The sequence below is a fragment of the Aspergillus alliaceus genome (genome assembly GCF_009176365.1).
Source record: "Aspergillus alliaceus strain CBS 536.65 unplaced genomic scaffold BDW43scaffold_61, whole genome shotgun sequence".
Taxonomy (NCBI): domain Eukaryota; kingdom Fungi; phylum Ascomycota; class Eurotiomycetes; order Eurotiales; family Aspergillaceae; genus Aspergillus; species Aspergillus alliaceus.
The window spans coordinates 124399-137280 of record NW_022474744.1 but is presented as its reverse complement, the minus strand read 5'-3'; the positions used below and the strand labels follow the sequence as shown (position 1 = coordinate 137280).

At 47.8% G+C, this 12882-nt stretch overlaps 6 protein-coding genes across 6 annotated transcripts; 4 read left to right on the top strand and 2 right to left on the bottom strand.

The window, feature by feature from the left end:
- Positions 1-344: 344 nt before the first annotated feature.
- On the top strand, positions 345-865 carry BDW43DRAFT_315650 (uncharacterized protein; the record flags this gene model as incomplete). The annotated part of the gene is made up of 2 exons (XM_032048125.1): positions 345-353; positions 464-865. 2 exons carry the CDS (start codon positions 345-347, stop codon positions 863-865), a joined length of 411 nt encoding a protein of 136 aa, XP_031895570.1.
- A 1280-nt stretch (positions 866-2145) lies between these two features.
- BDW43DRAFT_210987 (6-phosphofructo-2-kinase PFK26) lies at positions 2146-5032 on the top strand. The gene is made up of 2 exons (XM_032039255.1): positions 2146-2749; positions 3023-5032. The coding sequence occupies exons 1-2, from the start codon at positions 2454-2456 to the stop codon at positions 4896-4898; spliced, it is 2172 nt and encodes a 723-aa protein (XP_031895569.1). The 5' UTR covers positions 2146-2453; the 3' UTR covers positions 4899-5032.
- Positions 5033-5425: 393 nt separating this feature from the next.
- BDW43DRAFT_315648 (DsbA family oxidoreductase) lies at positions 5426-6176 on the bottom strand (the record flags this gene model as incomplete). The annotated part of the gene is made up of 2 exons (XM_032048124.1): positions 5426-6073; positions 6132-6176. 2 exons carry the CDS (start codon positions 6174-6176, stop codon positions 5426-5428), a joined length of 693 nt encoding a protein of 230 aa, XP_031895568.1.
- A 450-nt stretch (positions 6177-6626) lies between these two features.
- BDW43DRAFT_303675 (Frag1/DRAM/Sfk1 family-domain-containing protein) lies at positions 6627-7908 on the top strand (the record flags this gene model as incomplete). Its single annotated transcript, XM_032045458.1, has 4 exons — positions 6627-6829; positions 6900-7427; positions 7528-7698; positions 7752-7908. The coding sequence occupies 4 exons, from the start codon at positions 6627-6629 to the stop codon at positions 7906-7908; spliced, it is 1059 nt and encodes a 352-aa protein (XP_031895567.1).
- A 503-nt stretch (positions 7909-8411) lies between these two features.
- On the bottom strand, positions 8412-10788 carry BDW43DRAFT_315646 (SPX domain protein; the record flags this gene model as incomplete). The annotated part of the gene is made up of 2 exons (XM_032048123.1): positions 8412-8501; positions 8557-10788. The coding sequence occupies 2 exons, from the start codon at positions 10786-10788 to the stop codon at positions 8412-8414; spliced, it is 2322 nt and encodes a 773-aa protein (XP_031895566.1).
- Positions 10789-11371: 583 nt separating this feature from the next.
- BDW43DRAFT_315645 (NUDIX hydrolase) lies at positions 11372-12798 on the top strand (the record flags this gene model as incomplete). Its single annotated transcript, XM_032048122.1, has 2 exons — positions 11372-11868; positions 11931-12798. The coding sequence occupies 2 exons, from the start codon at positions 11372-11374 to the stop codon at positions 12796-12798; spliced, it is 1365 nt and encodes a 454-aa protein (XP_031895565.1).
- Between the last annotated feature and the right edge of the window lie 84 nt (positions 12799-12882).

Sequence of the window (12882 nt, the reverse complement as noted above, 5' to 3'; positions counted from 1 at the left end):
TCGCTCTACCCAAAATACTAGATTCAGAATCCTGAACGGTAGAAAAGAATAGCCTATCTATGTAGTACTCTGGTATCATTAATGTCGTTGGATCAGCTGCCCAACCCCCGCACGTGGAGTCTATTTTAGGCATAGCGTAGCTGATGTTTTTTCCCCGCGCGAGATCTTTCTCTTTCGGAAGTCAACTTCCATCACGTATTTTGGGACGAAAGCTTCCTAATCTTAACGCTACAACGTGGATCGAGCCTCCCGGCTAGGTATCCTACTTACCTGGTTATACCGTATTATCACTGAATCATAGAGTTGAGTAATACGGGAAGCACGCGCATAAATAAAACGTCGCTATGTTCGAGGTGCGTTTGGTGACTTGGAGTTACGCTCCTCTTCCTTCCCTATTGTTTATAACTCGGCTCGCACGTTGTGTTACTCCCTGTCTAATATGGCCTGGTCTAACTATCATCAGCGCCGTGCCGCTGATCGATATCGCCTGCGCATGCACCGGGCTCGCACAGTTGCGCTAACGACCGACGAGATCGTCGAAGTACGGGCAGCTCAGCGAACCTTTGAAGGAGCCTATGTCCGCACAGCGCTATCCCAATTTTCATTTGCCCTCGTAGTGCTGAAAATCTTTACTAGCGAGTTTTACAGCACGGGAGCTCTGTTTGCAATCTATGGCACCGGTGTGCTCATCATTGGTCTCTTCCGCCGCCAACAAGGGAATCGGCAGTTTTTCTCGGAGGTGGGAGAAGATGGAGTCCACCGACAGAAGTTTAGAACTAGCGGGAATGCAGTGGTGGTACTAACAGCTCTAAGTGTCGCCGCATACGCTACCCTGATTGCTCTCACTCTCAGGCTAGATAATTAGATGTCAGATCAAAAGCGTCCAAGGAGCTAGAAGCCCAGCAAGTTTTATGATATCTTGGGCAGTGTGATAGCGCCCCCCTGCGTATCCGCCAAGCGCCAAGAACCCGGCGGAATGCAACCGTCCTTTCATTCTTATGCCTGACTGGATAAGTATTCATTCCTGTGTGAGTAGTCAAAAGCCGAGAGAAATGAGGATTGCGGGAATCATGGGACAGTTGGGCTCACGGCGAATGATGCCAAGCGCCAAACTGATATGCAACAGTGGTTGCGTGTACCACAAGAGTGCAGCCCGGCGGATTACAGCCGTGTTACACAAGACACAGTACAGTACTTTAGACTATATGGCCTGCAATAGCACCTATCAACATGCAAGGCTGATTGATGGTTGTAGGTGATTATGATGTGGAGTTTAAAAAACCAGCTGCAAGGAGAGAGACACACGTCAACCGAATGAGTTTGATGCAGGGTAATGTGGAAAAAATGGCCCTTGACGAACACTGCGGTTGCATTCTGTGACATTAGTCAAATATAGGATTCCCGGCGTTTCCGTCCCTTCATTGCAAAAGCTCGGACACGCTGGTCCAAAGTGGATCGATTAGCGGGCTAGTATGTACTAGGTAGTACTATCTACTCTCATGTTCGTCTGCACCCTTACCTAGGCCAAGCATTCTTGCATTTTTAATGTTTCCCAGCCAAGATACGTTTGGCTTTAATTACTTTATAGATCCGGCGAGATAAATGAGACAAGGTAAAAATAAATTAAAATAAAAATAAAAAAACTAATTTATTTATGTCTTTAAATTTGAAATTTGAAATCTTTATCCTGGGACATGATTACTTATACCGGCGGTGACCACAAGTTCATACAGGGAGGACACGTTCTTGACATCATGTTTCCATAGATCAACACTTGTGGGAAGATCCACCATTTTCTTCTTTTTTGTGTACTATAACCAAACAGTGACTTCATAGGTTGTAAGCTGAGAAACTTTTATACTTGGGGATTCTTCACATTCCTGTATTATATTCACTTGGTGTTATTAGTTATTATTGTTACTATTATTTTTCTTTCCCATTGACAGGACAAGAAACCTGACATTGATCTTATCTTTGTTCACTTGGCGGATTGTTGATTTATTTATTCTCTTTCAATCGAGTGGCGTTGGAAAAGCGGGAAAAGGCAAAACGAAAGAAACAGGGTTTTTGCCTTCTTTTCCTTTCTTTACTTTTTATTTTACTCTCTTTCTCTCATCATTGGAACGGATTGGTATTCTTGTCTTCCTTAAGAGTACCAACTTGTATGTTTGCTCAACAAACAGTGACGTTTAGTCTCTTGACTCATCCCGCCGCCCACCGGCATCTCCGCTCTTCAATTTTTTTTTTTTTCAACCTTCTACGCCCCTCATTCTCGAACTTCTGGAATCTAAACAGGAAGTTGATTGACTCAAAGAATCGATCACATCTGATCCTGGACAGAAACCTGTACTCCTGAGGGTGAAGACCCGGAACCCTACCTAAGACCGCGATACTTTATTGACTATTACTAACATACACCTGAGCTGGCTGCATCCCCTGCGCCACTGGCGGGGATGTCTCAACAACACACCAATATTGCACGCTCGGCGATCATGACAAGCGCGTCAACGCCCGAATCTTCGCACAATCGTGTAGTAGATAGTCCCGACGGGGTTTTGTCGAACGGGAATTCCAGGCCCGGGATCGGGAAAGATGCGAATCTTATGCCTCCGGCAAAGACACTGGTCGGAAGAGCGCTAGGAAACGACCTGCATTCCGATGCCCACAGAGGCTCACAGGCATCCAAGGATGGTGTCGGGTTCGCCCTAACTGACACTCCGGTTTCAACCGCCCCTTCGTCTCCACAGTTGTATGTTCCCTTTTTCCTTTTCCCTCGCTCGTTGGTTGTCTGTTATCGTCTAGATCTGGAGTCACAGACGTGAGCAATTTTGGATTGCCCTCAAATCTCCCTCAGTATCGATCGACCGTTGTTCCTCCCGGCAATATCGGCTGAGGCTTCAACACCGTTGTTTGGTTCGTGTGCTTGTTTATTGTTTTTTTTAATTCATTGTCTTCAAAATCAATCGTGTTATCGGTTTTGTTTTATTTCAGTTTAATACGTTGATGCTAATGTCGTCGCCAGCAATGCTAATAACACACCAACTACGACCTCGTCGACCCCCGGCCGAGTTCGTGCCACCACACTTGATATTCCAGGTCTCACCAAATCTAAGGTGTCTCCCGATGGCCGCATTGCTCAACGTGATGTCGGCTCCAAGCTAGTCATCGTGATGGTCGGCCTCCCTGCACGGGGAAAAAGCTATGTGACCAAGAAGTTGGCCCGGTACCTGAACTGGTTGCAACATGATACCGAAATATTCAACGTCGGAGAACGTCGTCGCGTTGCTGCTGGGAAGTCCCCATCACCCCCTGGAAGACACAGGAACCATAGAACGAGTTCGATCCAGAAGGATCTCGTCGATTCGGTGCGTCGCCTGAGCGTCAGCGTTGGTGCCATGAATGCCTCCAGAAAGAATACCATCCCTTCTGAGGCCGTGCTCTCACCTCCTGAGGTCCCTGAGGCTACGGCTTCCCCTCCCGAACTCGAGAACTCCCTTCCGCCGCCGGTTGTCCCCACGAAGATCCTCGTCAACGGAAAGGAGGAAGAGCCTCCTTCAAGGCAGAACGGAACCACCATTGTGCCGCCGTTCAACGCGTCGCTAGAAGACCAACAGGCCATGCAAGAAGCTTCCCCTGAGCCGCTTGACCAGTCTGCAAGCTTCTTCGACCCCAAAAATCAGTTGGCGGTGAAGCTAAGGGAGCAGGTGGCCTTAGACACCTTAGACGAGCTCTTAGATTATATCCTCGACAGGGGTGGTAGCGTTGGTATCCTCGACGCGACTAACAGTACGATGGAGCGCCGCAAAGCGGTTGTGGATCATGTTCGCAAACGTGCTGGCCCCGAGCTCGGTATTCTGTTCCTTGAAAGCAGTTGCGTGGACCCAGAGCTACTAGAGGCCAACATGCGGTTGAAGTTGTCGGGCCCGGACTACAAAGGCCAGGACCCGGTGAAAGCACTGGAAGATTTTAAGCGGCGTGTCGCATTATACGAGAAATCCTACGTGCCCCTCGGTGAATACGAGGAAAGGAATAATATGGCTTATATTAGAATGATTGACGTGGGTCGCAAGGTTGTGTCGCATCAGACTCATGGTTTCCTCTCGTCTCAAGTGGTGTACTACCTCCTCAACTTCAACCTCTCCCCCCGGCAAATCTGGATCACTAGGCACGGCGAGAGCAAGGATAACCAGGCGGGCCGGATCGGTGGTGACTCGCAACTCAGCGAGAACGGTCACCGTTATGCAAAAGCGCTCACTCAGTTTATAGATCATCAGCGAAACGAGTGGGAAATGAACCAAAGACAGAAGGAGATGATGCAAAAGTTCCCGCCGCGCCCAGGTGATAGCACCCCACCCAACCCTTCATATATCCCTAGTGACCGGCCCCGCAATTTCTGCGTGTGGTCCTCCATGATGCAGCGTGCGATTTCAACCGTGGAGTCTTTCAACGAAGATGAGTACGATGTCAAGCAAATGAAGATGCTTGACGAGCTTCATGCGGGAAAGATGGAGGGCATGACATATGATGAGATCCGTGAAAAGTTTCCTGATGATTATGCGGCTCGCAAACGAGATAAGCTATACTACAGATATCCAGGGCCCGGCGGCGAAGGGTACCTAGATGTCATCAACCGGCTTAGAGCAGTGATCGTCGAGGTGGAGCGAATGACCGATCATGTTTTGTTAGTCACTCACCGAGCTGTGGCTCGTGTTCTTCTGGCTTACTTCAAGGGTCTCAAATGCGACGAGGTGACCGACCTGGATGTGCCCCTAGGAATGTTGTATATGCTTGAGCCCAAGCCATATGGGGTTGAATTCAAAGCCTATCGCTACAATCCGAGTACCGACTGGTTTGATTATATTCCCAATTTCGAACTGCGCCAGACCAACACAAGTTAGATCGTGACTTCCGTTTCAGATATAGACGGGATATGATCTCCATCTTTAGAAGCTTGTACTGATCCGTGCCGTATCTCCGGCGTTGTTATGACTTGCCTATGAATATTTGCTTCTGGTGTTATGGTTATTCTGGTGTTAACAAGTCTTGCCCTGTTATGTATCCAACATATGTAATGTTAAGAAATTCCCTTCTTTTTGCTCTATTTTTCTTCCCCACCCTTTAACTTTTTCTTTCGTGTTGTGCTTTGCTCGGAGGGGCGTACCCAGGATGGATGGAACCCTTACTCATAAATTTGCTTGTGGTTTGTTGTGGTTTAGTCTGTTTGCATGGCATTGCATTGGCGTTGATGTGAAGTTTTTGCACACATCTCCACAGAGTGTTTATGCAGAGCCTGTGCTCTACAGACGCAATAGCAGAAAAGTGGACGATATGATCTACTCTTCTTCTTTTCTCTCATACCTGTGTCTACGGTTGATCTCCATATAGCAATCCAGTGGTTTTCTTATCGATAATAATCGTCCTTGACTTAAGATTGCTGCTTCACCTGCTCAAAAGCCTTCAAAAACGCCGAGGGATCTTCAGCCCCTCCAATAGCATACTGCCCTTGGATGGTGTAATAAGGTACCCCAGTAACCAACTGCCCCTGAGCTCGACCAGCCTCTGCATCAACCTCCTGCCCTCCCTCGTCCGACTCCAGAACTCTCTCCACTTCACTGTGGTCTAACCCGGCCGCAACCGCAGCCTCCAGAAGTATCTTTCGATCCGTGATATTTCCCCCCTCCTCGAAGTACAACCGGAACAGATTCTCGACGACCCGCGTCTGCAAGCCGCCAATTACACCCCGTTCAATTGTCATGGAAGGGCCAGCTTCCTTCTCTTTCTGTCCGGCATACCAAATCAACCGATGGGAATCCCGCGTGTTTCCTACCATACCGGAGAATCTGAACGCTATCCCTTCCCGCCGTCCAACCTCGCACATTTGGGTGTAGAGCTGCGAGAAGCCATCTTCGCCAAACCGCCTGATGTAATACTCCCTCTTGTCTCGGCCTGGATATGGCGGGCTGTCGGGTCGCAGGTAGTAGGCGTGCCAGGTAAGGGTGAAAGTGTCTGCAGGATGGATGGATTTATGGGTTGTGATGGCGCGGGACAGACGGCGTAAGCCTACGTAGCACCACTGGGCGAAGTGTTAGACATACGTCTTGCTTGAAAGAAAGGGAAGGGCGTTTCCTTACCGGACAGACGCTATCCGAGATTATCTGGATGTTAAAGTTCGTCATATCAGCGGTAGATACAGGTGTCCTAATTATGAATGAATTGGTTCAAATGTATTTAGTAGACCCTAGATTGTTGATAGGACCTGGGTATGTCTATGGTCCTTTATTTTTTATTTTTTGCTTCTATGATTAGTTAGCTAGTTAAATATACTTGATTTGTCAGCAAACAATAAAAAGTTGAAATGAAGTTCTGGGATACAAATGGATTAGTTATGTTATAGTCGGTTGTATTTGTCATTGGGCTGCTGTCTGGTATAATTATGCATTTTCTCGACCTAATGAATGACATCATCAAAGGAACAATCATCGAAAGAATGTCATCTAAGGAAATCGATAAGCCATACATACATATACACATACTTCATTCGTATTTTTGGATACTATATAGACTTCTTTCCCCTCTGTGAAGATCCCCCATCTACGTAAATGTTCTCATATACAACAAAATCTCACATGAGTATTAACCCCTTTCCTCGCTGTCATGATACAATCTGGCTTTTTCTCCATGTCTTCATCCTCAACATCCCTCCCAGTCGACTCGTTCTCTTTCCCGCATTCGCTGGTTCGGCCTGGTTTTTAACTCTGGCCTCGTTGCTGTTGACATGGTTCGCCCGCGGAATGCCTCAATATCCGGGACAGAGTAACCCGCATGTTGCGTTCGTAGCGTCTAACCCCTCCCTCTATCCCTGGTCTGATGGTTGCGTATGACCGATTAACGGGAGGTAGATTCATCTCAGACATTGCCTCTTTCGAGCTGAAACCGCTTTTTCTAGTGGGCTCTTCCATAACAGCCGTGGGATTCCTCATCACCGTCGCTACTGTTCATGTAGTGCGCTATGAACCGGGGTTCGCCTTGGTAAAGCGTCCTTTGCTTGATAATCGTAACCATAATGGAGGTCATAATTATGTTGAAAATAGCAACTTAAACTATGACGACCCAGACGACAATCAATCCCCGAGCGAGGACGAAGAGGACTATGAAACTACGAGAACCTTGAGGCTTATCTCTCTGCTATCAATCTTCGCCGCCAGTGTGGCCAGCATGGCCCTAATCTTACTGGCCGTCATGGACACCTTTCGGTACAAGAGTGCGCACCATGTATTCCTTCAGGTTTGTTTCGCTGGCATGGCTATACAATCTGCCTGCACTGCTATCGTGTATTCAAACGAGGTGCTCGGGTTCGTGTCGTATGTGTATCATCTGGGCATATGGCAACATGATTGGGGGAAGCGAAGTTTACGTGTGAGAGTGTTGTATGTGTACTCTCTCCTGTCCCTTTGCTCAGCCTCCCTGTTCGCTGTACATCCCTCTTACCTTCAACCACCATGGGCAAGAACTGATTCTCCGTACCAGTGCCTCCCTCTCAACCGCCTTGATCCTTATAGAGGTGTTCCTCGGAGTCGCTTTTATCTCCCTAACCGTCCCTGAGGAAACGACAAGCTACCAAAAGGCAGGGATCCTTGAATGGATCATCGCGTTCTTGGGAACTATGTACCTTTGGCTATTTTGTGGATTCCTTGATCGGTAAGAACTTTCGTCATTTAAGGCTTCATATCATTCATTAAACATGGAGGCAGGACCAATTTCGACGGCTACGTCCCAAGCGCGCTTTACAGGCCCCCGATCCAAAGGAAAGATCTTCAATCATCCGATGCGTTGCAAAGTCCAATACAGGATTTGGATCCTGAGCGCACCCCGCTAGTGGGGAGGCCCAGGGGTCGGAAATACACGTGAATCCTCCATCTACTTTAATATGTATTCAAGTTTGTGTTTTACATTAGACCTGAACAAGTTTGTTCATGAACAAAATTTGGCCAGTTCGAGGGAAGCACCACCGGTATATCCGTTGAACAACATTGTATCCCATGCGAGTGTACATACGTAACCTTGCGAACGAGGTAGGCAAGCAGACAGCGACAGCGCCGTTTTGTAGGCTACCTTGGCTAAGTAATCGATGCTCTCCTAGCTATTTATTGCTATTAGTATTTGACACCTTCGGGTAGCATCAACCGTCATTCACTCATTCATTCTTTCTTGAACATTTCATTGTTAGAATCCTTGTGCAACAAGGTATACGACACACATCAAATACACAAATGCTTGTGTTCATTTCCAAATCAAGCAGCCGAATTGTCGTTAAGAGTGAGATCAAAAAAAGCAAGAAAGTCCCAAGCTTTGGTTTTCCAGCTGACAGCAGGTCGGCTGTGAATAGAACGTTCCCGGTAGGATAGCAAACTTCAAAGTGCATAGCCACCTTGGTTGACCAGGGCAGGCATATCGGGATGGGAAGACTGATCCTGTCTAAGCTTCTCCAAGGTATTGAAATACTGAGTCGTGAGTTAGCTACTGGGATGAACGACATCGCAATCCACAAGGTCTTACCTTAAAGGTAAAGTTCAATATAAGGGCTACAGCCAATCCGATGCACACAACAATAGGTCCAAAAGTATTGTCCAAATCCCGCCCGCTTCGTTGTCGGATAAGTCGAGACCGCTTCTCATACATGTACCACCCCCAAGCGGCGGAAAAGATCGCAAAACACGTATAGACGATAGCAAGGACACGTGCTATGTCATTGCTTTTACCCGCAGCGTTGTAGAGACCTAGGGATAGCGAAGAAAGAAGAATACTGACGTGAAGCCATTTAATGAAGGTCCTCTGGTTGGCAAGCCACACTTTGCTTTCTACCTTGACTGGCCCAGAATCCTTGATCCATGTGCCTGGCTCCCGTACACCTGGCGGTAAAGCAACCGAAGCCTGGTGCGCACGATTGGCACGTGAAATGGAAAAAGTTGGGAACAGCGCAGCCAGGCGGGACACAGTGACCGGCCGTTCTTCCTGCTCGGGCAGTTCCGATGCTTCGTGAGATACACCCTCTGAGGCAGACGGCCTAGAGGATGGTGCTGCATGTGATGATTGCCGCTGTCGTGACGAGCTTTCAACGTCCGGTAACCTAGAGACGGGTGATCCTACTAAGGGCTTTACAGACGGACTCGCCCTGTTGCCAAGGAAACTTCCAACTGCCATGTCATCTTCGGCCCGTTTGGCAATCCTTTCTTGCTCTTGCTGGAACGCAGTCTCTGGGTCCCGGCGGATGTCATTTTCCATTTCACCAAGCCAGAAAGGAAAGCTGTTGACGTGGTCTTCAAAAAGCTGCGCAACACCGTGGACAAATTTAGAAAATCGTGGGGCCTCCTTCACAAGGTGAGAAACCATCAGGTCATTAACCCATTCCGCCTTATGTGCTGACTCTCCCCTCAGCTTTATTTCCAGCAACCCATATGGGAAACGCGCAATTTCACCGGTTCGGATGGTGCTGAAGGGGTATTCCATGCCGGTATCATCGATATCTGTGCGGTGCCATTCATTCTGGTCACGACAGGGACGCTCTTCGTCCAAAGAGTCTTCCCGGATCAATGCCAAGTTAGTATCGAGAGAGATGCGGATTCGATCATCACCAGGAATTTGGAAAGCCGTGCGAGTATAGTTTGCTCGGAGCATGGGTTGCACCTGGTGCTCCTTGATGAATGATTGCAATTCGTCTACATCTCTCTTAAGGGACTCTGCCTGTTGCGATTCCCCATTGCCCATATCTGTCATCCGGTGAAGCTTTTTGTCGAATCGATATTCGCCGTCCAGAAACTCTTTCACATGCTTCTGTTTCAGTTGCACCTTCACCTCTTTACTGCGGTCGTCATCTGTAACGACCTTCTTCTCCAAGAAAATAGCAGGTTTGTCTTTTAGATTTCCGGTCCATCGAATCCTCAAAGAGCTGGCCTCTGGTGCCCGGGCGACCTTTTGAGTATAGAGGTCGAACTGCGGAGTGTCAAAGTATAGCGAGGTAATCGTAGGATCGTCCGGAAGAGTTTCTAATTCCTTGGAAGTGCCAGGATTATAGATAAGGACTGGCAATCGTCGAAGAATGTAAGTTTTGACTTCCAAGATGTTATCAGAATGCACCCAGAATTTGAATGATGAATAGGAGTCTTGACCGAATCGAGGCATCTCAGTATCCTTGGACTCAACAACACCCTGACTCAATATTTCGCGAACAAAGGAATACATCACTGACAATCTGCGAACTAGGGGTGAATAATCTTCCGAGTTAAATGGCAACTGTGATAACCGGACTTGGAGTAGAGGCTTGACACGATACCGTGCCCCTCGTTTCCGATCATGCTTCTTTGCAGCTTTGAGGAAACCAGTGAAGTTAATGCGACTGTATTTCTCAAGCTCACTCACTTCCTTAGTAATGCCATCTAATTCATGGAGTACCTCGGAAGCGATGGCCTTTCTTTCATCCCCATTCGCTACGGTAGGTGTCTCGTTTTCGTCAGCTGGTGCCAGTGGCCGCAGCTTGGTTTCACAGACAGAAGTACGCTCTCTCAACTGCTGAGAAGTCTCGACTTGAAAAGCGTTGACCTTGTCTACTTGAGCGTTGATAAGTTCTTGGACAAAGGCTTCCTCATCCTGCTCCGTCCATTGAGTGTCTGAGTCGCTGCCATCCCCGGTGACATCATGCTCTCTCAGAAGGACCTTGAGCTTGTGATAATCAATATACTTCCCACTCCATGGGGGATAAATTGAATTCTTCAGAGTTTTACCGAAGCGCATGGTAGCCCAAGATACTACTTCGGGAGGTGAGGAGACGGTGGGGAAGGGAAAGGTAGAGTACTCGGTAATTGGGTTCGAAGGGATAGAGAGGGTGTGAAATTGAGGACAGCCGAGAGCAATGAGATAAATAACTTACTTCATCCCAAGCTATGGCAAAGGATGAGAGGAAGATAAATTTCAGTGGACAAAAATTTTCCCTGCAATTATAGTGTCATGTTAGCCTAATACCTCTCTTGCCCCCGGGCCATACTAGTCCATAAGTCCATACTTATCGCAATGGAGTCTGGACGCACGTGCGAAGCTTTCCTTCCTATTATGGTAAGGTATCAGAAGGGTCCATCGGCCAGCCGTGTATTTTTCATAATACCAATACGATACGGCCTAGTTTCGTTTCGCTGACTGTTAACTTCAAAGTGGATATCATATCATACCGATAGAGCCGAGGTGATCCTAGTGAACTTCGGAAACTGGTCTCAATTACCTTTCTAGTACTTTCATTGTCTGTCTTTTTGCCCATCAACTAGGTACAATATCTCACTTCAGCTGATTGGAGCGACTTCATGTACCTGGATACTTGATTCTTATGGAGACACCAAATCCCGAGCTGTTGGAGGAAGCGGTTCCGCTTTCAAAGTCTCTCCATGATGTCCTGTTAGACCTCCATGAGCATCCGTACCCCTGTGTCCCCAATCCGCCATCATGCAAGAAACGTGCCTCTGTGGCCCTCGTTCTTCGAGTCCGACCTACGTATAACCACTGGCCCGATTCGCAACACCCCCTTTCTCCACAAGACAACACTGCGTCTGTCAAACAGCGCCTGGATGCCTTCTTCTCTCAAGGCTGGGTTCAGAAAGGTGATCCTGAGGCTCTCTTTATCAAGCGAGCTTCCCGTGTAGGAGACCGCTGGACCGGCCATATTGCCCTACCAGGAGGGAAGCGAGATCCAGAAGATGCAGATGACAAAGCTGCCGCGATCAGGGAAACATCGGAGGAAGTAGGACTCGACTTAACGACAGACGACTGCATATTTGTGGGAAATTTGCCGGAGCGTGTCGTATCTACTGGTTGGACCTCTGTGCCGTACGCCCTTTCTTCCGTTACCCTCTCTTAATCCAAATGTACTGACTCAGGGCAAATCTAAGCTTGATGGTTCTTTGTCCCTATGTGTTCCTGTTAACATGCAGTGATTCCCCAACTCTCCGATTACAGCCGACCGAAGTTGCTTCAACCCACTGGGTTTCTCTCAACGTTCTCCTTTCTCCATCGCAGCGTACAGTGGAATATGTCGATATGTCGCAACGGTACGCGAAAACGGCCGGGTTCATTACCAATCTTACCTCTCGTTACATGTTGGGCCTCATGGAGTTTTCTGCCGTCCGGTTGAGACCAACTGAGAGCCTCCATTGCAACGTATCCCCTGGGTTTGTGAATCAAGATAGCCAGGCATCATCTTCGCTACTACAACGATTCAAGACGTGGTTCTTACCAAACCAAACTAGTTCTAACATTCAGCCTCGACCACTTCTTCTCTGGGGTTTGACCCTGGGTATTTTAGCTGACTTTTTAGACATGCTTCCGCCTCACACAGCTGTGCAATTATGGGAGCACCCTACATTTACTTCCCCTGATTTACGGTTGATTATCAGCATTCTAACATATCGCCTACGAAAACGCAACAGGCTCCAAGTCAAGTCTGGATCTCAGCCAAGCAACACAACGATTGACAATCAAACAGTTGCTGTAGCTGCAACATATGATGCTGTGCACGCAAACCAAATGCATAATGAAGTAAGCGTCGAGGGGCTGGGGGTTGGCAGATACTATGGGTCATCCGTTAACAGAGAATTGGAACGTGAGACACATGCTGTTGGTATCATGCTCAAAGGCTATTATGCCAGACTCCGAATTGCTATCCAGATTTTCCTGGCGTGGCGGGCTGCTATAGGGTCTTTGGCTTTGATTTACGCATGGAGACTACTGCGACACCGCAAGCGATTTGCACAGTGCTAATTACTGTTGCCTAGTCAAGATAAACTGTCTCTATATGACTTGAAAATATGCTCTATCTTTGTTGATATTAAGATTGTTTTGTAT

Bases quoted from the DNA above. Each gene is read 5' to 3' on its own strand.
- BDW43DRAFT_210987 (XM_032039255.1), top strand. From the start codon at position 2,454: ATGTCTCAACAACACACCAATATTGCACGCTCGGCGATCATGACAAGC. The intron at 2,750-3,022 runs GTATGTTCCCTT...TGTCGTCGCCAG, and splicing joins GCCCCTTCGTCTCCACAGTT to CAATGCTAATAACACACCAA.